General features: G+C 41.3%; 1 protein-coding gene across 5 annotated transcripts in view; it reads right to left on the bottom strand.

Moving 5' to 3' along the window:
• The window catches only part of SAMD12 (sterile alpha motif domain containing 12), a 448,963-nt gene that overhangs the window by 394,331 nt on the left and 28,786 nt on the right, over positions 1–25,846 (bottom strand). For all 5 annotated transcript variants that reach the window (XM_027561273.1, XM_027561269.1, XM_027561270.1 and 2 more), the window contains one exon: positions 7,790–7,968. In XM_027561273.1, coding sequence (XP_027417074.1) covers positions 7,790–7,968 — 179 coding nt within the window. The remainder of the gene's footprint in view (positions 1–7,789; positions 7,969–25,846) is intronic.

Raw genomic sequence — 25,846 nt, 5'->3', positions numbered from 1 at the left:
CATTCCCACTCTAACAAACATCCCCCAGCTGCCCTACAGTCAGCTCTCATTTATCCACCTGTGGCTTATCCCAAGCACCAGGCTTTCTCCTCCTCCCGCCTCCAGCACCAAACTCCAGGCCAGCTCCTTTAACTCTGTGCCAAAGAAATACAAACTAAATCTAATATTAGCCTAATGAGAAAAGGCTATCTGCTGCCAAAGATTCACATAATGCATCCCAGAGCCAAATGTGGGCAATTATTCACTGCTTTGGATGCTGGCACTGCTTCTGCCTTATATAATATAGCAATCAGGATCTACTGCATTTCTCCCCAAGAAAGAAAGAATACATGCAGTGTTTTAACCTCTTCTTTTGTCTCATTGGCCTGATTCTCGGTATAACAGATTCTCTTTTCTTTCCAAAATCAATCAATCATTTGTCATTTAATGTTAAAGAGATGAAAAAAATCCTGGTTTTAGAGTCATTATACTTAGATTTCAGTCATGTTTCTCCACTTTTTAGCCAGAAGCTAAGTTTTGCAAGTCATTCTTCATTTTCTCAGCTGCAAGATGGAGATTTTATAAATAAAAACATAGGAGTCAATCACATCTAAACAAGAGACACAGAAAGTCATCAAGACTCTCGATCATTATTCTGATTCACTGTTTTACATGCTCTGGTGAATCAGCATTGCTGGTATGAAAAAATAAAGATTAACTTTATGAAACCCTTCCTTTATAGGCATGAAAACACAGGGCAAATTTCTTCATAAGCACCTAGAAGATCAAGTCTAGAAGACAAGAGTTTCAATTTCCCAATGCTGTATTTAGGCCACTTGTGAGGAAAACAGTCCAGAATTTCAAGGTAGGGAACAGCCAGCATGCTATCTACCGATGGGCTGATCTTAATCCAGATCCTGAGTTGCTATGGAAACGCAAATTCCAACCATCGGACAATTGAGGGATATAACCTTCAAAACAGACTCCCCTTTCCACATTTTTTCTTATGATTGAAGCACATGTCCCCCCAGGCCCAAGGACAAGAGTCAGAGAAAATGTTCACACAATTCCATCTGTTCATCTTACTCACTCTTATAACCAGAAAATTTCAATGGCTTCCACAGATCAGAGCAGCCTGTCCAATAGAACTTTCTGTGATGTTCTATGTCTGTGCTAGCCAAGACACTGATCCCTAAGGCACCTATACTCTCTGGATTCCCAAGTCCTCACTGGCATTTAGGACTCCCTTTGGCAAATATCTTTTGCAAATTCACACATCAAATGTATCTGTTTTTGTTTCTGTTTTCCCAACTAGACCCTATGCTACCCAGTAATAAGGCTTAAAAGTGAGCTTGGTTCTCTATTGATTTCTATTTCATTTCTCTTTCATTTAAGATAGCCAATGACATAGATAACCCTCTTTCTAGAATTACAGCTCTAGTCTTTTGAGTCATTGAGGGCAAGGGTCCCCAAATCACATTTAAGATAAAGAAACAAAAAGATGCTTTTTCCAAGGATGTGTAGACAGAGAAATTTTTTAATTATAAAAGCAATATGAATTTCACAGTCAAGATGGTAGATTACACTTATGCTATGCAATCCCCTCTCAGACTCTAGAAATGTAAAGATATTAGAAAATATATTTTAAAATTTATATATTGCCATACTTGAAATCAAGGAAGAGATATCTTTAGGTGCCAAGAGCTCATAGCAATGAGGAATGATGAAGCTAAAGACGCCTCCTGGAGATCTGGAATAGGGATTGGTTCCAAAGCCCTGCCTGGCCAGACCCAGAATGGCAGAGCCCATAGGCATGACAGGGAGATGGAACCAGGCTCCTGTGTGAAGCTGCAGATGAGAGAGCACATCTGGGGGGACTTTATTTGCATAATCAGTAGCAAAGACAACATCAGATTGAGACATAATTAAACACCTGGTCAAAGATGCTACCTCCCAAACAGTTCAGGAAGAGACAAACACAAAAAGCACCTCATCAGTGCTTGCTTCAACAGCACACAGACTACAAAAGCACCTCAACACACGGCATATTTCCCAAGACAACTCTCCTCCTTGGCAAATCATTCAGCAAGACTTCGGACCCATGGGAGGAAAAACAACACCCTCAAAGGTAGAACACCAATTCAACAAATAGGAAGAGTCACAGCTGAGCTGCTTAAGCTAATGAGCAACCTGAAAAGAGCTTTAAATAAATATGCTTAAAAGAGTTCAGTTCAGTTGTTCAGTCGTGTCTGACTCTTTGCGACCCCATGAACTGCAGCACGCCAAGCTCCATCACCAACTCCCAGGGTTTACTCAAACGCATGTCCATCTAGTCAGTAATGCCATCCAACCATCTCATCCTCTGTCGTTCCCTTCTCCTCCTGCCTTCAATCTTTCCCAGCATCAGGGTCTTTTCAAATGAGTCAGCTCTTCGCATCAGGTGGCCAAAGTATTGGAGTTTCAGCTTCAGCATCAGTCCTTCCAATGAATATTCAGGACTGATTTCCTTTATGCTTAAAAGAGTACATATATTAAAAAGAAACTCTGAGTGCAGAAGAAGAAAAATTTCCCCATAATCTCAGCTCTAGATATAAACTGTCTCCTGAGAAATCTGTATGCAGGTCAAGAAGCAACCGTTAGAACCAGACATGTAACAAGGAACTGTTTCAAAATTGGGAAAGGGGTATGTCAAAGCTGAATATTGTCACCCAGTTTATTTAACTTAAATGCAGAGTACCTCATGTGAAACGCTCCAGGCTGGATGAACCACAAGCTGGAATCAAGATTGCCGGGAGAAATATTAATAACATCAGATATGCAGATGACATCACTCTAATGGCAGAAAGCAAAGAGGAACAAAAGAGCCTCTTGATGAAGGTAAAAAAGGAAAGTGAAAAAGCTGGCTTAAAACCCAACACTCAAAAAACTAATATGGCATCTGGTCCCATCAGCATATAGCAAATAGATGGGGAAACAATGGAAACAGTGACAGACTTTATTTCCTTGAGCTCCAAAATCACTGCAGATGGTGACTGCAGCCACTAAATTAAAAGACATTTGCTCCTTGGAAGAAAAGCTATGACAAATCTAGACAGCATATTAAAATAGAGACATTATTTTGCCAACAAAGGTCTGTATAATCAAAGCTATGATTTTTCCGGCAGTCATGTACGGATGTGAGAGTTGGACCATAAAGAAGGCTGAGTACCAAAGAATTGATGTTTTTGAACTGTAGTACTGGAGAAGACTCTTGAGAGTCCCTTGGACAGCAAGGAGATCAAACCAGTCAATCCTAAAGGAAATCAACCCTGAATATTCACTGGATAAACTGATGCTAAAGGTGAAGCTCCAACACTTTGGCCACCTGATACTAAGAGCCAACTCACTGGAAAAGATCCTGATCCTGGGAACAACTGAGGGCAGGAGAAGGGGACAACAGAGGACGAGACAGTTGGATGGCATCAACAACTTAATAGACGTCAGTTTGAGCACGCTCTGGGAGATAGGGAAAGACAGGGAAGCCTGGTGTGCTGTAGTCCACGGGGTCTCAAGGAGTCATACATGACTTAACTATCAGCCATAAAAAGGAACACATTTGAGTCAGTTCTAATGAGGTGGATGAACCTAGAGTCTATTATACAGAGTGAAGTTAAAAAGAGAAAAACAAATATTGTATATTAACACATACATATGGAATCTAAAAAACGGTACTGAAGAACCTATGTGCAGGGCAGCAATGGAGATTCAAACAGAGAGCAGACTTGTGGACACAGTAGGGGAAGCAGAGGGTGGGACATATTGAGAGAATAGCACAGAAACATATATATTATCATACGTAAAATAGCCAGTGGGAATCTGCTACATGACACAGGGAGCTCAAACCCAGCGCTCTGTGCAAGCCTAGAGGGATGGGATCGGGTAGGAGGTGCGAGGTTCAAGAGGAAGGGGACATATGTATACCTATAGCTGAGTCATGTTGATGTATGGCAGAAAACAACACAATACTATAGAACAATTATAAATAAAAATAAATTAATTTAAAATAGAAATAAAAATAAAATTTTGAAATAAATTAAAAACCATTTAAAAATAAATAAAAACAATTATGGAATGAAGTCTTTCAGACTCGGTGATGCCTTTTTACGGGGAAAAGATATTTATAGGAAAATGGGAACATGTTACACACTCTGCAGGAACCTGCCCGTCTTCCTCTCGCCCTACTGCAATAGCAGCACGCTCATTTTCCTGCATAAACACTGCTACAGATTGAAAATCTGTGTTCCCCTAGAATTCACACCCTAGCCCCCAATGTGATAGTAAGGAGGAGGAGTCTTTGGGAGGGCGGGGCCCTCACAAATGGGATCAGTGTCCCCATGAGAGAGATTCCAGAGAGATCCTTGGTCCCTTTCTACCATGTGAGGACACAGTGAGATGATGGATGTCTATGACCTGGGTAACAAGGCTCATATCAGACACTCCAGCTGGTGGTACCTTGACCTTGAACTTCCCAGCCTTCAGAACTATGAGAAACAAATTTCTGTTGTTTATAAGCCATCCAGTTTCTTTAATTTTTATTGGAGCATAGTCTCTGGTCGCTCAGATGGTAAAGAATCTGCCTGCATTGTGGGAGACATGGATTCAATCCCTGGGTCAGGAAGATCCCTTGGAGAAGGGAATGGCTACCCACTCCAGGATTTTTGCTTGGAGAATTCATGGACAGAGGAGCCTGGTGGGCTACAGTCCCTGGGGTTGCAAAGAGTTGGACACGATTGAGTGACTAAAACTTTCCTTTCACAGTTGCTTTATAATGCTATGTTAGTTTCTCCTGTACAGCAAAGTGAATCAGTTATATGTACACATATATCCCCTCTTTAGATTTCCTTCCCATTTAGGTCACTTCAAAGCACTGAGGAGAGTTCCCTGTGCTATGCAGTAGGTTCTCATTGGTTATCTATTTCATACATAGTATCAATAGTGCATATATGTTGATCCCAATCTCCCAATTCACCCCCTGGTTCCCCTCTTAGGGGCCATGCGTTTGTTCTCTACGTCTCTATTTCTGCCTTGCAAAGAAGGCCTCTATAGCATTTTTCTAGATTCCACATATATGTGTTAATATACAATAATTCTTTTCTTCTTTCTGACTGACTTCACTCTGTGTGACGGCCTCTAGGTCCATCCACATCTCTACAAATGATTCCACTTCGTTCCTTTATACAGCTGAATAATATTATAAGCCACCCAGTTTAAAGTGTTTTATAGCACTCCGAACAAACTAAGATAAATATACATAGGTCTCCATCACCCTTAAAAAGATAGAATTTGTTCAATTCCATGAATACACAGTCTCTTTGGCCAAAGTTTTATGAATGAACATTATTTTCATATTATAGACATCGCTAGAGTGAATATTCTCCTGCAGCCATCTTTGCACATTTGGGTGATTATTTCCTTAGGACAAGTTCCTAGAGAGGGCATCACTGGCTCAAAACTTACACTCATTGAAAATTTTGATAACTCTATCAGACTGTCCTCCAGAAAATCTGTATGGATTTGCATTTCTGAGTGGCTTTACATGATGCATCTGTAGCTAGAGGTTTTTTAAGTTAAGTGTAAAGTAGGTCAAGTTACCAGAGATTCAATTATTTACCTAAGGAAAAAGGATGACTCACAACTCCAATAACCCTTGGAGTGCAACCGAAAGGCACATCTCAGTGTGTCCATACATGCACAGAACATGTTCACACTGTCGGTGGTACAGAATCTCTGGGGTATGTGACACTGCAGGTCTGGAGTAATCCTTATTTTTATTTTTGCCCCTGTTCCCCAGCAACCACCACTGTCATCAAGTCCTCCATGAAAAAATAAATACTTTGTAACAAGAGCTCCTAGTCTGTTCACTCCTAAACATGTCAATGTGAAGACATTCTGAATTCCCTTTCAACTCAGTTTGGGGGTTTCACTGTAGACAACCTGGAAAATCTCAGACAAATCTGGCTTGCAACCAGAGTCTAAACCTGAGGAAAGGTTCATTATAGATGACTGCATTCTCGGTGAAGTAGGTTTTCAGCAAAGCAAATGTAAAGTGAACTAGAGGCAAAAAGGTACTGACATGAAGACTGGTTTTACTACCACATCACACATTCCAGGTAATTCAGAAGTTACCAAATCCTATCAGGTTTGAATCCAACTTCTTATATCACCAAATCTGTTCTGCAAATAAAAGAGAATCTGGAAAAGTTGAATTAAATTAATTTAATTAAATTAAAGTTGAATTAAAATCAGGCAATTGTCAATTAATGTTTTCTTTTCCTCCACTGTAATATTTAATATTTTACGCATCTCTGAAAAGATCCTACTCAAATAAACCATTTATCTTCCTAGTTAAAGAAGACCTTTAAGATATTTTTTTCCTCACTCTTTCAAGATGGAATCAACCACTGGCTGACCAGATTTAGATGTCAAAATCAGAGCAGATCAGATCAGATCAGTCGCTCAGCCGTGTCCGACTCTTTGCGACCCCATGAATCACAGCACGCCAAATAGGGCTTACTTATTCCCAGCTCCTCTCACATAACAATAACCAACCAATTTTCTATGAGGTGTAATTTCTCTCAGCTAAAATGTGCAAAATATCTGCAATATCTCCCTTGCTAATTGTTCCCCACTCCCTACAACACAGATACACACATACTCTTTTGTCATCAGTTTTTAATTATCTACACTAAAGTAATTGGTAATTATCCAAAAGTACAGACAAGGTAGAAAAATTCACATCTGATCTTGGAAGGCTTTTTTCTTTTTTTTACGGGAGTGGGAGGGAGTTATTGTATGACAGCCGAGCGACCTTTCTACTTGAGGCTTTTCTTGGGGGACTGCAACATCTGCTTTCCAAGGCATGCATATATTCATCTCCTCAACAAACATTTGAAAGGAAATCTCTTCGAAGGAAATACCATAGGAAGACAAGTTCTCTCAATTTTCAAGGAGCAAACTAACATACACCCCCAACAAAAGCATCTTCACCGGTTTCAGACAAAGACCCATACAGCGCCAGTTCCATGATGGAAAACCTTTGAAAGAGGCTGCTCTTACTAAATAATCGTCTATCCTTCAACTCCCAGTTTACCACTGTGTGTCTTGTACCTACATCTATATTAAAGACTAAAGGACTGAAGAATACTGCAACAAATTAGAGCAACTATATCTTTAACCAGGGTCCTGTTTACTATTGTCTACCTGACAGAATTGTTACCGGAACCTAATAAGCCAGTATGTCAAAGTCCTTCCAACAGTACCTGGAATATATGTATATATTTCATAAAATATCACTTGTTACTGTGATGGTCAGCAAAATCCCCTCATACTCATGCAGCCAACTGAGCCTTTTACAAAATACTTGTACATATACAGTATTATTTCATCTGTTCAACCTGATGGAAATGATAGTGTTGCTGGTACCCATTCTATAGGTGAAGAATCTGAGGCTTGGAAAGTCATATGACTTGTCCAATATTATCAAATGATCGATTGAGCCTGGTAAACAAATCGTTAAGTCCAGGCACTCATCCCTAGAGCTCGTCCTATACCATCCTCAGAGCCTCATGCTCTAAGACTGACCACAAATGTGCTTTGATTTCACTCTAAAGGTGATGAAGTCACTATTTTCATTTCTTATTACTTGTAGTCGAGGAGCAGTGATTTTTGAATCACCAACAATAATTAATGAAAGTACTGTCAGTTCTTCCCTGGGGCTGGGCCACAAAATATAGAAGCTGCAGCTTCAGAATCTCATTGGAGTATCACCTACCTTAGTTGTCTCGGCTTCTGTCTGCAGTCGCTTGGGGGTTCCTTTTTGGTCAAGCACCTTCTGGAAAGTTTTATTTTTAATGGATTGAGACTCAACACCTTCACCTTCAATTTGTAGTTTAATACCTTCACCATGGGCAGGGTGATCAATACCCCGTGGATTCAAACCGCAGTGGAGAGCTAGGAAAGAGGAAAGAAATCTAACTCAGAAAACAGATCCTATAAAGAAGGTGTCCATGAAAGACAATACTTCATTTGGTCTACATGGGAAGAAACAAGACATTTCCAAGTTGAGGGGTGGAATTATAACTATAGGAAATAATCTGGGGAAGAGGGACCATGGTATGGTGGCAAATCCCGAGCTCCGAAGTCAGAAAGACGGCAGCACAAATGCAGGAAGCATCAGTTTCAAGAAGTTCGACCTTGAGCAAGTGACTAATCCCCACATTACAGATGATAATACCAAATCAGGCAACTTAGGCACTGCCTCCCACACATGCAGTTATTTCAACCTCTGCAGTTCAGTTTGTATCTATGCTTCCATCTGGAACACTGTTCATTCATTCCTTCCAGCTTCTGAATCTTCCCTATTCTTCGAGCATCCACTCAATATTCAACAAATATTTATTGAGCAAACAGTAAGAAGTCAAGCAGATATTTTGTTCCCAGCTCTCACTTCTCCCTTAACAAGTCCCATCCCTTCCCATCATTTCTGATACAATCAATCTGCCCATGACTCTCAAATCTTACATCCAGCCCAGAGAGACCTTTTTTTTTTTTTTCCTGACAGGTGTGTACTTGCTTTTTAATTTATTCTAATTGGAGGATAACTACCTTACAATATTGTGATGGTTTTGCCATCCATCAACATGAATTGGCAACAGGTATACATGTGTCCCCCTCATCCTGTACCCTCCTCCCACCACCCTCCCCACCGTATCCCTCTGGGTTGTCCCAGAGCACGAGTTTTGAGTGCCCTGCTTCATGCATCAAACTTGCACTGGTCATCTCTTTTACATATAAAACGAAGGTGAGCATGATGCATGTGCTGGGAACTGAACCCGGGTCTCCCACATGGGAGATGAGAATTCTACCACTGAACCAGCAATGGCCCTGTAGCTTACAGCCCAGAAATACCTCTCTTACTAGCTTCAGACATAAGTAAGACTGTCACTCAACATCCCAATGTCAGTGTATCAGAGATCTCACATTTAACATGTTCACATTGAACCTTGATTTTTCTACCCCCAAATATTCACCTTCTCCAGTCACTACAGAGAAGCTAAAGAGTCCTCCTTGATACTACTCTCCCTGTAAGTCAGTACATCACTTTCATCTTTTACCAGGGCCAGTAAGTGCTGCACTCAAAATGTTGCTCCCATCCACCTACCTCACTCCATCTCCACTGCCATCACTCTGGTCCACGCTACCCACCTGTGTCACCTAGACTGACCACCCCAACTGCTCCTCCTCCCTGGATACCCACAATCTCATTAAAAAATGCACAGGTCAATTCACAAGACTCTTCTGCTACAAAACAGAGACTTAATGACTTAGAGAACAAACTTATGTTTACCTGGGTGGGGAGGGATAGTTAGGGAGTTTAGGGTTGACATGTACACACTGCTTTATTTAAAATAATCAAAGATCCACTGTATAGAAAATGTAGAGGGGACAAGAGAAGGAGATAGATGATATTGGCCATGCATTGATAATTCTTGAAGCTAACTGATAGATTCATGGGGATTTATTTCACTACTCCTTCTACTTTTGTGTATATAAAAAGGTTTAAAAAAAACACACACACACAAACTAACTTTCTAATGGCTTCATTGTACCCCCAGAGCATTCAAAAGTCTTTAATGTGGGCAACAAGGCTATGACATTATCTGTTTCATTCTACCTCTCCAATTTCCTCACCCACTACAGTATCCCTTGTCCACTCCACCTGTACCACCCACTTCCTTGTCTCTTCCTTGAACACCCCATGCCTTCTCGACTTTGCATATAATGTTTCTTTGTCTGAACTGTTCTTCCCCATTCTTCAGCTAACTGCTACTCATCAGTAAGGTTTTGGCTTAAATACCAACTCTTCAGACACGCCTTTCCTTAATCCCCTCCCTCATTCTCCCTATCTCTCCCTCCCCACATTGGATCTTATGCCTGGAAAGACAAGTATTCAACAAACATCATACGAATCTTAAAAAACTCACTGTACAGTGGTCTGTATGCATGTGACCTTATTTATACCACTTTATAATTTTATTTCTTTGTTTGGCTGTCCTGGGTCTTTGTTGCTTTTCTCCAGCTGTGGTGAGTGGGGGCTACTCTCCAGTTGCGGCACACGGGCTTCTCATTGCAGAGGCTTCTCTTGTTGTGGAGCACGGGCTCTGGGGCATGCAGGCTTCAGCAGCTATGGCACACATGCTCAGTAGTTGCCGCTCCTGGGCTCTAGAGCACAGGCTCAATAGCTGTGGCTCATGGGCTTAGTTGCTCTGCAGTATGTGGGATCTTCCAGGATCAGGGATTGAACCTGTGTCTCCTGCACTGGCAGGCGGCTTCTTTACCACTGAGCCACCAGGGAAGCCCTATTTATACCATTTTATCTAAAAAATTATCAGAAATTCTTTTCTAGTCTTTTAAGTTCCTAAAACATGGACCAGCCTATTTCACGGTGCATTGTAAGCACTCATGTATTAGTTCATGCCTCTTCCCTCAGGTTTTGTGATGGATCTCAAATAATCTTCATGAAAAACCCTGATACATAATTATATTCATTTCACAGACAAGGGAAATGAGGCTTAAAGGGTTATAGTCATAAAAAGTCGTACAGTGTCTGCTGAAGGTCACAAAGATCATGTATCATTTAGGTTGCAGATGATTTCAAGTTTCAGATGAACAAACCCAAAATAGATTAACCAGTGAAGAAAATCATTAACTTTCAGGAGAGGAAGCCCAGTAATGGGAAAAGTTCTGTGTTAGCTGATTTCCCAGTTCAATAGGGCCATCAAGACCCTTTTCACTTCTCCATTCTACCATCCATAACATCACCTTACGCCTGGGTCCCCACATGGCACTACAGCTACAAGCTTCTAGTTCACATCTAGCAATAGAGACAGCTCGGTTGACCATAGGTTTCCTCCCTCAATCCTCCTCCAAACTTGGATTTTTCTCATTGGTCCAAAGTGAATCACATACATCCAATAGTGAACTAAAACACTGGTGGTGGAGGTAGGATTACCCTTAAACCACCTAAGGTCAAGTCCCCAAACCACATCTCGGTTACTCAACAGGCAGAGGCAGAATGGATGCTGGAGAACCAAGCACAATACCCAGTTCAGGCAGTGGAATAAAAAGAACGCAACCTATGAGAGCATGAAGCTAATTACTGTTAATAACAATCAGCTTCTCCATCTCCAAAGATCAGCCTACTTACAGTGAATTTTCAATTAAATATACTAAAACTGTGATTATTAAAAAGAGGTGAGCTTGTGTAGGGAGATGGGGGATTTAGACATTAATGAGAAAAGAAAAAAAAAAAATGTGTGTCTTTGTTCATACTCAAGCATGATTCCCAGCTGTTTCCTGCCTTGAAACTCACATCCTGAGGAATATCACTGAGCTGCTGGGAGCTTCCAGTATCTCCTGTCTTCCTCTGCTATCCCCTCCCCACTCAGACTCTCCTACTTCCCTCACTCCTGCTCATGTTGGTCCCTCCTCCTAGAAAGAGGTTCAACTCCACCCAAATCCCACTTCCTTCTTTGGGGGCGTGAACTCCTACTCAGCCGACATGTCCGTTCCAACGTCTTCACAGAGTCTTCTGTGAGCTCTGGAATCCTGGGCTTCATCTCCTCCCTGTCTGGGGTTGTCTGTCTAATTGATCTGTCTCATTGCTGACAACTGCCAGCTCCATCTTCACTGCCCAGTCCAGAATCTGGCACGTAACAGGCTCCGGAGAAACATCTGTTCAGCTGCTGAATGAACCAGCAATCTTCTATCTTTACACAAACATGCCTTACATCAAAATACCTCTCTTCTCTGCTAGTAAATACTGAGTGTACAGAATGTAAGATCTCTATAGACCTGAGGTGGGATATGGCATTTTGACTTTCTATGCATGTTGCCTTCTTCATACACAGTTTTAATCCTTCATAACTGTTCCCTCCTCACTTACAAATCCAGTAGCCAATTTATGTTTCTGTGCTTGGGTATACTTATTTAAAACTGTTCCTGACAGGCTTCGTTTTCTTTTCCCTGAAATTTGATGTCCCTAATATTTACAAATCAAGCCACTTTCAAATGGCCTCTTATATGCCGTGACCTCCATCTCTTTGTTCATCATGTAATAGGTGCCCCCATTTGCTTTCTCTTTTCTGTCCTCATTACAACCCTTTCTTGTTTTCACTAAAGTTATTTACTCAGTTTAATGGGCTCAGTAGCTCACAGGTCAGCTTGGAGATCTTACTGTTTGCCGGATCTCCCTAATCTCACAGTCTTGTGGATTTTTAGTTATTGTATTGATACTGCAGGCTGCTTGCAGTCTTTACCTGAAGTGCTGCCACTGCGGCTTTAATGTTAAAGTTGCTAACAGTGAGCTCTTAAAATGAGTTAAAGACCAGATTTTTACAGATGTTGCTCTTTTAAAAAGCTAGAGAAAGGACTTCTCTGGCAGTCCAGTGGTTAAGGTTTTGCCTTCCAATGCAGGGGCTGTGAGTTTGATCTCTGGTGGGGGAGATAAAAATCCCACATGCCTTGAGGCCAAAAACCCAAAACATAAAACAGAAGCAATATTGTATCAAATTCAATAAAGACTTTAAAAATGGTCCATACCCAAAAAAGAAAAAATCTTTAAAAAGCTAGAGAAAATTCTTCATGCAAATACCCATGTTTTAGCATTGTTTTGAAATGCCAATTTGAAGGCATCATCTTTTTCACATGCAAAAATCCACTCCCTCAGAAATGGAAACCCTTGAGTGTTGCTGGTGGTAACGTAAAATGGGACCGTTTGTGTGGAACACTGTATGATGATTCTTCAAAAAAAAAATTAAAATACAAAATACTATTTGATCCAGCAATCCCAACCAAAGTAGGGATTTGAACAGGTATTTGTCTATCCGTGTTTAGAGCAGCATTATTCATAATAGCCAAAAGGTGGAAAGAACCCAGGTGTCCACTGATGGATGAATGGACAAACATAATGTGATATATACATGCCACAGAATATTATTCAGTCTTAAAAAGGAATGAAATTCTGATACATGCTACAACAAGGGTGAACCCTGAAGACATTATGTGCAGTGAAAGAAGCCAGTCACAAAAGGACAAGTATTGGGTGATTCTATTTCATTCAGAGAGACAAAGTGGAACAGTGGTTACCAGAGGCTGGAGGAGAGGGGAATGGGATTTATTGCTTAGTATGAAATTTCAGTTTGGGTTGATGAGAAAGTTCTGGAGATAGACAGTGGTGATGGTTGCACAACAATATAAACATATCTAATGCCACTGACTCACACACTCAAAAATGGTAACCAATTTTTACCGTTTCTATGGTAACCAATTCTGTCATATTCTGCAATAAAATTTTAAAACCAAAATTACTATGTCCACTTTCACCTCCCTACTGCCTCCCAAAGCAGAAAGTTCCAAAAATATTTTTAGTCTTCTTTCAATCATCTCCCTTTGATTTTCAGGTATATTTCTTTTTTTTTTCAAAAATAAAATAGTCACGGTAGCTCAATGATATCCAGTTTCTTTCAAATGTTCCTGAAAAGGGCACGGTCTCCAGAAAGGACCCCAGCCTGACCAGCAGAAGACATGCTTCACTCGATGGAAGTGAGCCTGGGCCAGCCTGATCCTGACCTCTGAGGGATCCCATTCCGATGGGACTTCGGTCACAGTAACAAACTCTGCCTAAATGCCAGGCTTCATTTCATCTTGAGATGATTCAAGAGGAGCCGAGGGACGTGCTGGCCTCATGACACTCATTTGTAAGAACAAGTGGATCTATTTGTCAAGAAGTCACACAGCTGCCCAGTCCTTTTAATCCCCACCCATGCCACACTCTCCCTTGTCTCCTTACAACTCATTCAAGTTGAATGGTCCTTTATTTCCAGCATCACTGAGAAGAGAGATGCTGTGCAAACACCGTCAATGGTGCTGCTCTGGCTCCCGCACCTACGTTTATACCAACTCGTAGATGCTGCTTGGAACTCTCGAGATGTCTTATGCTTCTCTGCTTTGCCAGAATTGAACTTTTCCCATAATATACTCTTCCGTTTCCTTATTTGCATGGAAATAGTAAATGCTCTTTCTGCTTTTCCCTGTGAAGCCTTAATTGACTGTGCATCCATTAATATCTTTCTAAGCAATGTTGACAGTACATCTTTTTCTTATTAGATCTTGTGCGAATATACACCATGCATTCCAAGTGTTTATTAACATGTCTGCTTACCCTATAACTAGAAGCCCCATGAAGCAAGGGACTGCTTATTGAGTTTTACAAACCCAGTGCTCAGCCACCTGACTACTACTGTACAGTTACCCTAATAAGATTGATTCAATAAGATGTTTACAGAATAAGCAGAGGTATGATGGAAAAGATACTGATCCAACCCTACTGACTGTCATTCCCTTCTGTTGAGTAGTTTACATCTTTATTTTTCAAAGGAAGATTGGGATTGACATGTATATACTATCATGTGTAAAACAGCTAGCTGGTGAGAAACTGCTATAGACCACAGGGAGCTCAGCTTGGTGCTCTGTGATGATCTAGATGGGTGGGATGGCGGGGTGAGAGGTCCAAGAAGGCAATGGCACCCCACTCCAGTACTCTTGCCTGGAAAATCCCATGGATGGAAGAGCCTGGTAGGCTGCAGTCCATGGGGTCGCTAGGAGTCGGACACGACTGAGAGGCTTCACTTTCGCTTTTCACTTTCATGCATTGGAGAGGCAATGGCAACCCACTCCAGTGTTCTTGCCTGGAGAATCCCAGGGACGGGGGAGCTGGTGGGCTGCCGTCTATGGGGTTGCACAGAGTCAGACACGACCGACGCAACTTAGCAGCAGCAGCATAGCTGATTCACTTCACTGTATAGTAGAACATTGTAAAGCAACTATAATCCCATTAAAAAAAAACTTTAAAAACAAAAAAACAACAAAAAAGAGCAAATAAAAGTTCTTCCAACATAATTGGATAATTCAAGCTATGGTAAATCACAGAACCCTAGAGCTCCCAAAACTGCTGTTTTACTTGACTGCTTTCTGCAGAACAGAAACTGCATTATTCATCTGCATACCTGCAAACTAAACAGTTGACATCTTTGGCACCTCATAAATGTTGCTAAATGAACACATGACCTTATGACACAAATATTAATATACTCCAATCCTCAGCCTTAGCTATTAAAATTGAGAAAGACTGTTCACAATTTCATGTCTATTTCTTGCTATTAGCTAAAGTTCTTGGAGGACATGGCCCTTGTTTCATACCTCTCATATATAATAAACATATACCAGACACTCTCCAAGCACCTGTTTAATTAAGGGAAGTGCCCCGTGCATTATATTTTGGATTCAAACTCAGCAGAACTCTACTCTCTAGAAGTCACCCAGGCATTACAAAAGGCTGCTTGCTCTCTGTAGCAGACACTTCCAGTTGGCTAAACATTCCCAGTGCTCTCCTCCGTGGCCACCTCCCACAACATGGCTTAAAGTCAAAACTCAATTTCCCATCCTCCCTTGCAGCTACAAGTGGCTGCTGACAGATTCCTGCCTACAGGACCTAAGCAGACATTTGATGGGTAAAGAGACAGTCCTGGAACTACAAAAGAGAATGTGGATACCATCCTTCTTTCCCTCCCTCTGTCTTGAATGCTGATGTGTTCTCTAGAGCTGCTACAGAGCTTCTGTGACAACAGGGCTCCAAACATAAGTGAAAGTCAAGAGGCTAGTGGCCACATTGGCTCTGCCACCATAGGGCTACTCAACTATTTCATTTTCATATTGCCTCCCTCTGGACTTGGTGCTCTGACAAAGAAATAATCCCTTCTTGTTAAGTGACTTTGAATCAAGTATCCTCTAACTATCAGATGATCCATTCCAAACTGACACATGATTCCATTTTAACTAGTTACATATGGTTGCTTAGCTCTTCCTTCAAGAGAAAAAAAAAAAGAACACTGAAATCCTAGCAAAATATTCCAGTTTGGGTTGCATAACTCCCATTGACCTAGAAAGCTGCATAAGTATAACAACACCTTAGCAAGGAAGGTGTACATTAAGAATACACTGTTCATGTTGTTATGAAGAAAATTATCATCAGAAGTAGATCAATCCAGGACTTCCACTGTGGAGACCTGAGGCAAAACTCTTACTCAAATGCAGGACTCTGGTATCCACAATATTCATAAGAACTTCTGTATGAATGAATGTGTTCATGGGTGTCAGGTCACTAACGTTTTAACATGAGAATATAGTGATGTACCAGAAATGTCTCAGGAATAGAAGTTTGGGTTAAGCTAGTGGATACAGTGGAGAAGGCACTGGCAACCTACTCCAGTACTCTTGTCTGGAAACTCCCATGGACGGAGGAGCCTGGTGGGCTGCAGTCCATGGGATCGCTAAGAGTCAGACACGACTGAGCGACTTCCCTTTCACTTTCCACTTTCATGCGTTGGAGAAGGAAATGGCAACCCACTCCAGTGTTCTTGCCTTGAGAATCCCAGGGACGGGGGAGCCTGGTGGGCTGCCATCTATGGGATCACACAGAGTCGGACACGACTGAAGCGACTTAGCAGCAGCAGCAGTGGATACAGAGCACAGCGGCTATTTGGGCAAAGGAACCTGTCCAGTGGACATCTCCTAGGGCAGGGGTCAGCAAATTTCAGCCCGTGGGCCAAATTCAGTCTGCCACCTGTTTTCATATGCCTTGTGATCCAAGAATAACTTTTACATTTTTTAAAGGTTGGGGGAAAAAAAAAAAACCTAAAGGAGTATTTTGGGATCTGAAAAGAATATATGGAATTCAAATGTCAGTGTTCATAAAGTTTTACTGAAACACAGCCATCCTTAATTATTTATACATTATCTATGACTACTTTTGTGCTACCATGGCAAAAGTGAGTAGTGGTGACAAAGACCAGGCATGCACGCTTAGTCGCTCAGTTGTCCGATTCTTTGCAACCCCATGGACTGTAGCCTGCCAGGTTCCTCTGTCTCTGGGATTTTCCAGCAAGAATACTGGGGTGGGATGTCATTCCCTTCTCCAGGGGATCTTCCTGACCCAGGAATTGAACCTGGGTCTCCTGCATTGCAGGTGGATTTTTTACTGTCTGAGCCACAGGGAAGTCACCAGAGATCATATGGCCTGCAAAGACTAAAACATCTGCCAGCTGGCCCTTTACAAAAATAAGTCTGCTGAGTGAGCCCTGTTCTAGGGTAGAGTAGAACCATGTTCTGGAGACCCCAGGGTCTTTCACTTTATCATCAAAAAGTGCCAAAAACTCATGATCTTTGGGGAACTCACCTCTGACTTATTCTGCACTCCCCTACTCCCAGGCAATTTAGATAAACTAAATCATGTTCGATTTTATCATTTGGGTCAAACTATGAGGAAACAGAATAGGATTTCCAAACCTCTCCTTGGTCAGCCCAGTGTGGTTCTGCAAACATATGCCAAAACTTAACATGTTTTAGATACAGTCTGAAATCCTTTGCTCACCATCAAAAAGAACAAAGTAAAACATAAACTTCTAAATGGGTAACTCAGAGGCATTAGAAGAGGGCATGTCCATTCCTAGCCAGCCTGGAAGGGACCAGTAACAGATGGACCCCTTCCTCTGAACAAGAGGAGGCTGGAGAGGAAGAAGGCACTCTGCTGATGAGGAGGAGGGGAAACCAGCGAGGACTGTGAACAGCCGATGCCCAAAACACACGGTACTGGCCTCAGGAGTCTGCCCTATGGTAGATGGTAACCTTGACAACTGCCTTGTGGCTGCCACAGCGGAACCTGGGTGAATGTCGGTCCCAGCCAGGTATTCAGCCATGTGTAGCTGTGTGGGGACGCTGTCTCCTCTGAGCCACGTGAAGAACACTCACTCTGACTCAATGTGTCCACAGAGACGACGTCCTCTTTGTAAAACAGATTAAGAGAATCTCATTTCCCCAAGACTACTTAAGTGTGGCAACCACAGCAAGTATTCACCCTTCCTACCCATGATATCTGGACTAAACACAGCAGAAATTCAGATAATGCTTAACTTACACATTTCACCATCAGGACAGTGGGGGGAGGCTTTGAACAACCTCCAGGGAACATAGACATTAACCGTTATTTCATGAGGAGAATACAAAGAATACAAAGAAGTTCTGTGAAGCTTTAGAGGACTCAGGTATCAGACTGATAAGAAAACAGGTAGTCTACAATGGTGACTAAAACATTTTTATCCATGATACTATAAGAAGCAGATTTCATGCCATGAACTAGTGCCCAAACAGCTGTATCTATGTACATGAACTGAACCAAGTTTTCATAAAACAGTATTTTCCTTTACTACATGTAATCTACTATGATATTTTTTTCTCAAAAAATTTTAAAGTAGTACCTCTTGGATGCTTCTGAGAAAAGAGAATAGACACACTTTTCTCAATTTTCTCTACTAAGGAAAAACAAAAATCCTGAGCATTATATACAAAGCAAATGTAAGGCTGACTTTGAAAGGTCAAGAGGAGGTAGATGATCTAGGGACCTTGGATCTCAAGGAAAGACATGAAGGTGAGTTTCCTAGGCTCTCTCTTTGCCTCATATACTGCAGACTTGGAGCTGAAGAAGCTGAAACATGGAGGTGCCAAAGGGCATCAACAAAAAGTAAGATAATAAGAGCCTGTGCTCTGTAGACAAAGGACCGTGACAAGGGCAGCCTAGCAAGATGGAAACTTCTAGATAGTAATTGCTCTCCTCTAACATCACAGTAAAAATGTAAGTCAACCACTCATATCAGCAAAGGAGAAGCCCAACTTCCACCCTACCCTGGGCTATAATAAGCTAAGCTAAGCTAAGTCACTTTAGTCATGTCCGACTCCGTGTGACCCCATAGATGGCAGCCCACCAGGCTCCCCCGTCCCTGGGATTCTCCAGGCAAGAACACTGGAGTGGGTTGCCATTTCCTTCTCCAATGCATGAAAGTAAAAAGTCAAAGTGAAGTCGCTCAGTCGTGTCCAACTCTTAGCAACCCCATGGACTGCAGCCTACCAGGCTCCTCCACCCATGGGATTTTCCAGGCAAGAGTACTGGAGTGGGGTGCCATTGCCTTCTCTGGGGCTATAATAAGGTATTCAAAAATCTCCAGTGGGTCATAGAAGGCCAAGTAAAGAGCCCAGACCTTCATCTCTGTCGGTTGGTAATAAGGTTACCTCCACACCCCTGCAATGTCGTCTGAGAAGTGTGAAGGTTGCACTTCCACCCCCAACAAGGAGGCAGTCCGTCCTTTCTGGGGTGATGTCAGAGCAAGCCAGGTGGTGAGCCTGGGCTTTCATCACTCTGTTTATCATCAGTGATGAACAGCAAAGAGGCCCCATCTCCCAGCATTCAACTTAGGCAGAGTGAGGAACCTGAATTTCTAACTCTACTTGGCCAGAGTGGTGTTAAAGAAAAGCAGTTAAAACAGAAGGTTTAAGTAAGAAAGATTCAGTCTCATGGGCTTCCCTGGTGGCTCAGATGGTAAAGAATCTGCTGTAATGCAGATCTGGGTTTGATCCCTGGGTTGGGAAGAGCCCCTGGAGAAGGGAATGGCTACCCACTCCAGTATTCTTGCCTGGAGAATTCCATGGACAGAGGAACCTGGTGGGCTACAGTCCATGGGGTCACAAAGAATCAGGCACAACTGAGCAACTAACACTTCCCTTCAGTGTCTCATAACATAAAATGAAAATGTCCAAGTTCTGGTTGAACAGAAAAATCACACATAACCAAGAAGCAGGAGGACCTCAAACTGAATGAGGAATGATCAATCCATAGATGCCAATACCAAGATGACAGATCTCAGAATTATTTGACAAAAATTTAAAAGTGGACCATGTTAAAAATCCTTCAGTGAGTAATTAAACCTGTCTCTCTCATACACAGACTCTCTCACACACATACACACACACACACACACACACACACATATACCCAGAAAGCTTCAGCCAAGAAAATCTCAAAAAAAAAAAAAAAAAGACAAAGAAGAAAAATGGAAATATCATGACTAAATAATATTCAATAAAAAAAAAGCTCAGTGGATACGTTCAAGTGCTGAGTGGAAGAGACAAAGATTTCACTGTAGAGTCAAGGGAACTTTCTTGGCAGTGCAAATGTTCTACATCTTGCTTCAGTTACACAACATGATGTAAGTATCAAAACTCAGTGACCTGAACACTTAAAATACTTGCTTTCTATTGGATATTCATTGGAAGGACTGATGCTGAAGTTGAAGCTCCAATACTTTGGCCACCTGATGCAAAGATCCAACTCATTAGAAAAGACACTGATGCTGGGAAAGATTGAGGGCACGAGGAGAAGGGGGCGACAGAGGATGAGATGATTTGATGGCATCAACGACTCAATGGACATGGATTTGAGCAAACTTCAGGAGATAGTGAAGGACAGGGAAGCCCAGCGTGCTGCAGTCCATGAGGCTGCAAAGAGTTGGACTCCACTGAGCAACTGAATGACAGCAGCATACTGAATATAAAGTAATCTTTAAAATGTAACAAAATACAAACACTAGATACACTTAAATATTTACAAATGTTTTGGGGTTTGTTTTGTCTTTCATTTTTATTTTTTAAGACTTTTTTATGTGGACTATTTTTTTAAAGTCTTTATTGAGTTTGTCACAATATTGCTTCTGTTTTATGATGTGTTATTTTGGCCACAAAGCATGTGGGATCTTAGCTGCCCACTGAACTCACATTCCCTGCACTGAAAAGCAGTCTTAATCACTGGACTGCCAGTGAAGTCTCTACAAATGTTTCTGAATCCTGTGTTTTTATTCACATCCCTCCCCTCTATTCAGCTACATGTTGATGCAAGCCCAAGGTCTACACTTACTTACTATATATATTTCATCATAGCCAAGTTATATCACTTCTTTTCCACGAAATGGAAATACTAATATGACCTTATTACTCAGCCACACATTGTTACTGTATTGACAACACGAGATGGCACATATGGGACATCTGACACAGCACATAGTCAGCGAGCATCCACACTCCATTTACATCCTTCTGTCATCCATCAAAACAGAGGAATATTTGGCATTAACAATTTTAACAACTGTTAAACAAGCAAAATGGTATCATGTAACTTTAAAGGGCAAACACATTACAGACGTGAAAAGTAGGAGCCCTAAGTGAAAAGGGGAAACTAAAGTGAAATTTAAAAACAGGTGAAGCAAAGCCAGAAGAAAAAAATGACAGTTTTTCAAATACATAAACAACCTTGGTGAGAGTTGAGGAATGAGGACAGAAATAAAAATAAAAGCAAACTGCTGCACCTTGAAACATATGCTCTAAAGGTGTGATGATGGCTGTCTGTCAAACCAAACTAATGAACTGCAAGTGTCTCATTGTTCAAAAAGTCTTTACATAGTACAATCTGGTATTTTGAGAAGGGAGGAAGAAGTATAATAATGTAGAATTAACATATGGAGGATGTTGCATTTTCTATCACTAAGGTATTTTTTAGAAGGAGGAGGGAATTAGAAATCAGAAGGGAGAGAAAGACTTGACCCACGGAAGGCCACCATGAAAATGGCTAAGGTAAAAATGAAAACAAGAGCTCTTTCACATGGCATACAATGCTGTTCCCACCACACCATGACACTCTGGGGAATAAGAGGTTTTTCTTTTTCTCTCTACATCTTAATTAACCCTTAGTCAGTAAAACCATGAGCTCTGGAGTCAAATAAACCCGGCCCTACCACTCACTAGGTGGTAGGCTTTGGACAACTTACTTTGAGTTAAGTTGTCTTATCTATAAAATTGGACCAATCATAACTTTTCTACAATGCTTTAGAAGGGTTAGATGAAAATGTATTTAAAGTGTTTAGTCAATGCTTAGCATTTTACTAAATGCCCCACAGACAGTAACCGCTGCAATCATTACTTCCTTCATTCTTGTTAATATCATCTTTGTGATACTGATTTCTTCTAAAGCAAAGACCAGGACCACAAATACACACAACTCCACTAAAAAGAAAGGGGTGACTGGTTGGTGTGGCTAGGAAGGGGAGAAGAGGACAAAAGGTCAGATAGAGGCTTCAGAGAAGAAAAGCAACTTTAAAATTCTCTCGCAAGGGTCACCCCACAGTGAAGAGAAAAAAGAATATTTCAGGAAGAGACATTAGTTTTCTGTGAAATCACAGAAACATGAAAAAGGCCTGATAGGTTCTGGTTTTACTTGACGAACGTGAATATTCTCCTTCCCCAAGGGGGTGGAGCCAGATTAACTTGGCAGACAATTCTGTTTGCTTATTTTCTCTATTCATAGTAATGCTCAGGCTAAAGGAACACTCAAGTTTAACAAGTCCCATCCCTCACTTCACCTGATCTTCACAAATGTATATACGCTATATATAGGTGCCTATATGTACGGATTGGGTACGTGTACAAGTACATGTAAGTCAAAAATCACATTACCTAAACGATCAAAGAAGAGCTATACCAGTGGAGGAAATGGACAATTGTAATTTAAAGATTGAGAATCAGCATTTTAAAAACTTGTGATAGGGCTTCCCTGGTGGCTCAGTGTGTAAAGAATCCACCTACCAACGCAGGACATAAAAGTTCGATCCCTGGTCTGGGAAGATCACACACACTGCAGAGCAACTAAGCCCTTGTGCTACAACTGTTCAGACTGTGCTCTTAGAGCCTGAGAGCCTCAATTACTGAGCCCACGTGCTGAAAAAACTGAAGACCACGTGCCTTAGAGCCTGTGTCCTACAGGGAGAGAAGCCTCTGCAGTGGGAAGCCTGTGCACAACAATGAAGAATAGTTACTGCTCTCTGCAACTAGAGAAAAGCCCATGCAGCAATGAAGACTCAGCACAGCCAGAAACAAACAAATAGAATAATTAATTTTAAAAAATATAAAAATTGTGGTGATCTGAGGACTAAAAGTAGCTCAAAAGTCAATAGAGCCTTTAATAGGCGTATCATTTCCTGGAGACTAATTTTTTTTAAAAATGCCCATGTTAAAGTTTCTCAAGTTTACTAAGAAAATTGATAAGATGCCATCCAAATTAGCACCACAAAGTGTAGCTCAATACTCTTTGATCAATCCTTTGAAGCCACACAGTCCAACACAGGAGCCAACAGCTGCATGTGGCTACTTTAATTATATTTAAGAACAGATGAAATTTAGTTCCTCTGTCACACCAGCCCAATTTCCATTGCTCATCAACCATGTGCTGCTGTGGCTACCATATCAGACAGTGCAGGTTACTGAACATTTCCATCATTATAGCACGTTCTAGTGGCTAGTGCAAACTTGAAAAAAAAATCAGTGACTTTCTTCCCAATGTTGAAATCAAACTGTTTTGTTCTATAAATGTTACTTGAAAAGGAACTGAAAAAACAAGAATTTGGAAATGATTTCTGGCTTTTCTATATTTGTTTCAGTGATTTAAATAACCATATCTACAACACCTTTTAGAACTAACACCAAAAAAAGATGTCCTTTGCATCATAGGGGGCTGGAATGCAAAAGTAGGAAGTCAAGAGAAACCTGGAATAACAGGCAAGTTTGGCCCTGGAGTACGAAATGAAGTAGGGCAAGGCTAACAGAGGTTTGCCAAGAGAAAACGCTGGTTATAGCAAACACTCTTTTTCAACAACCTAAGAGATGACTCTACACATGGACATCATCAGACCGTCAATACTAAAATCAGACTGATTATGTTCTTTGCAGCCAAAGATGGAGAAGATCTATACAGTAGCAAAAACAAGAGACCTGGAGATAACCGTGGCTCAAACCATCAGCACCTGATTGCAAAATTCAGGCTTAAATTGAAGAAAGTAGGGAAAAACACTAGGCCATTTAGGTACGACCTAAATCAAATCCCTTATACAGCAGAGGTAACAAATAGATTCAAGGAATTAGATCTGATGGAGTGCCTGAAGAACTACAGAAGGAGGTTTGTAACACTGTACAGGAGGCAGTGACCAAAACCATCCCAAAGAAAAGGATGCAAGAAGGTAAAGCAGCTGTCTGAGGAGGTTTTACAAATAGCTGGGGAGAGAAGAGAAGCAAAAGATGAAGGAGAAAAAGAAAGATATGCCCAAATGAATGCAGGGTTCCAGACAATAGCAAGGATCAAGAAGAAGGTCTTATAAAAAGAACAATGCCAAGAAACGGAGGAAAACAATAGAATGGCAAAGACTAGAGACCTCTTCAAGAAAACTGGGGATATCAAGGGAACATTTCATGCAAGGATAGGCAAAATAAAGGACAGAAATGGTAAGGAACTTAGAGAAGCAGAAGAGATTAAGATGAGGGGGCAAGAATACACAGAAGAACTGTACAAAAAAGGTCTCAATGACCCAGATAACCATGATAGTATGATTAATCACTGAGAGCTGGACACCCTTGAGAACCAACCTAGCGGAGGTGATGGAATTCCAGCCAAGCTATTTCAAATCCTAAAAGATGATGCTGTTAAAGTACTGCACTCAATATGTCAGCAAACTTGGAAAACTCAGTAGTGGTCAAAGGACTGGAAAAAGTCAGTTTTCACTGCAATACCAAACTACCATAGAACTGTACTCATTTCACATGCTAGAAAGTTTATGCTCCAAATCCTTCAAGCTAAGTTTCAGCAGTATGTGAACCAAGAAATTTCAGATGTACCAGCTGGGTTTTGAAGGGGCAGAGGAACCAGAGATCAAATTGCCAACATTCCTTGGAGCATGGAGAAAGCAAGGAGTTCCAGAAAAACATCTACTTCTGCTTCACTGACTATAAAGTCTTTGACTGTGTGAATCACAACAAACTACATAAAATTCTTCAAATGGGAGTACCAGACCACCCTATTGGTCTTCTGAGAAACCTGTATGTGGATCAAGAAGTAACAACTAGAGCTGGACATGGAACAACAACTTGGTTCAAAATTGGGAAAAAAGAGTATGGCAAGGCTGTATATTGTCACCCTTTTTATTTAACTTATATGCAGAGTACATAATGAGAAACACTGGGCTGGATGAATCACAAGCTGGAATCAAGACTGCTGTGAGAAATATCAATAACCTCAGAAATGCAGATGATATCACTCTAACAGCAGAAAGTGAATAAGAACTAAAGAGCCTCTTGATGAAGGTTTAAGAAGAGAGTGAAAAAGCTGGCTTAAAATTCAACATTTAAAAAACTAAGATCATGGCATCCAGTCTCATCACTTCAAGGCAAATATAAGGGGAAAAAGTGGAAACAGTGACAAATTTTATTTTCCTGCACTCCAAAATTACTGCAGACAGTGACTGCAGCCATGAAATTAAAAGATGCTTGCTCCTTGGAAGGAAAGCTATGACAAACCTAGATAGCATATTAAAAAGCAAGAGACATCACTTTGCCGACAAAGGTCTATATAGTCAAAGGTATAATTTTTCCAGTAGTCCTGTGTGGATGTGGGGGCTGGACCATAAAGAAGGCTGAGCACCGAAGAACTGATGCTTTTGAACTGTGGCATTGAAGAAGAGTGTTGAGAGTCCTTTGGACCACAAGGAGATCAAACCAGTCAGTTCTAAAGGAAATCAACCCTGAATATTCACTGAAAGTACTGATGCTGAAGCTCCAATACTTTGGCCACTTGATGCGAACAGCTGACTCATTGGAAAGACCCTGATGCTGGGAAAGATTGAGGGCAGGAGGAGAAGTGGGCAGCAAAAGATGAGAGGATTAGATAGCATCACCAACTCAGTGGACATGAATTTGAGTAAACTCTGGGAGACAGTGGAGGACAGAGGAGCCTGGTGTGCTGCAGTCCCTGGGGTTGCAGAGTCAGACACATCCTACTGACTGAACAACA

Source organism: Bos indicus x Bos taurus, chromosome 14 (assembly GCF_003369695.1).
Source record: "Bos indicus x Bos taurus breed Angus x Brahman F1 hybrid chromosome 14, Bos_hybrid_MaternalHap_v2.0, whole genome shotgun sequence".
Lineage (NCBI taxonomy): Eukaryota > Metazoa > Chordata > Mammalia > Artiodactyla > Bovidae > Bos > Bos indicus x Bos taurus.
This window is presented reverse-complemented; position numbering and strand designations above follow the sequence as displayed.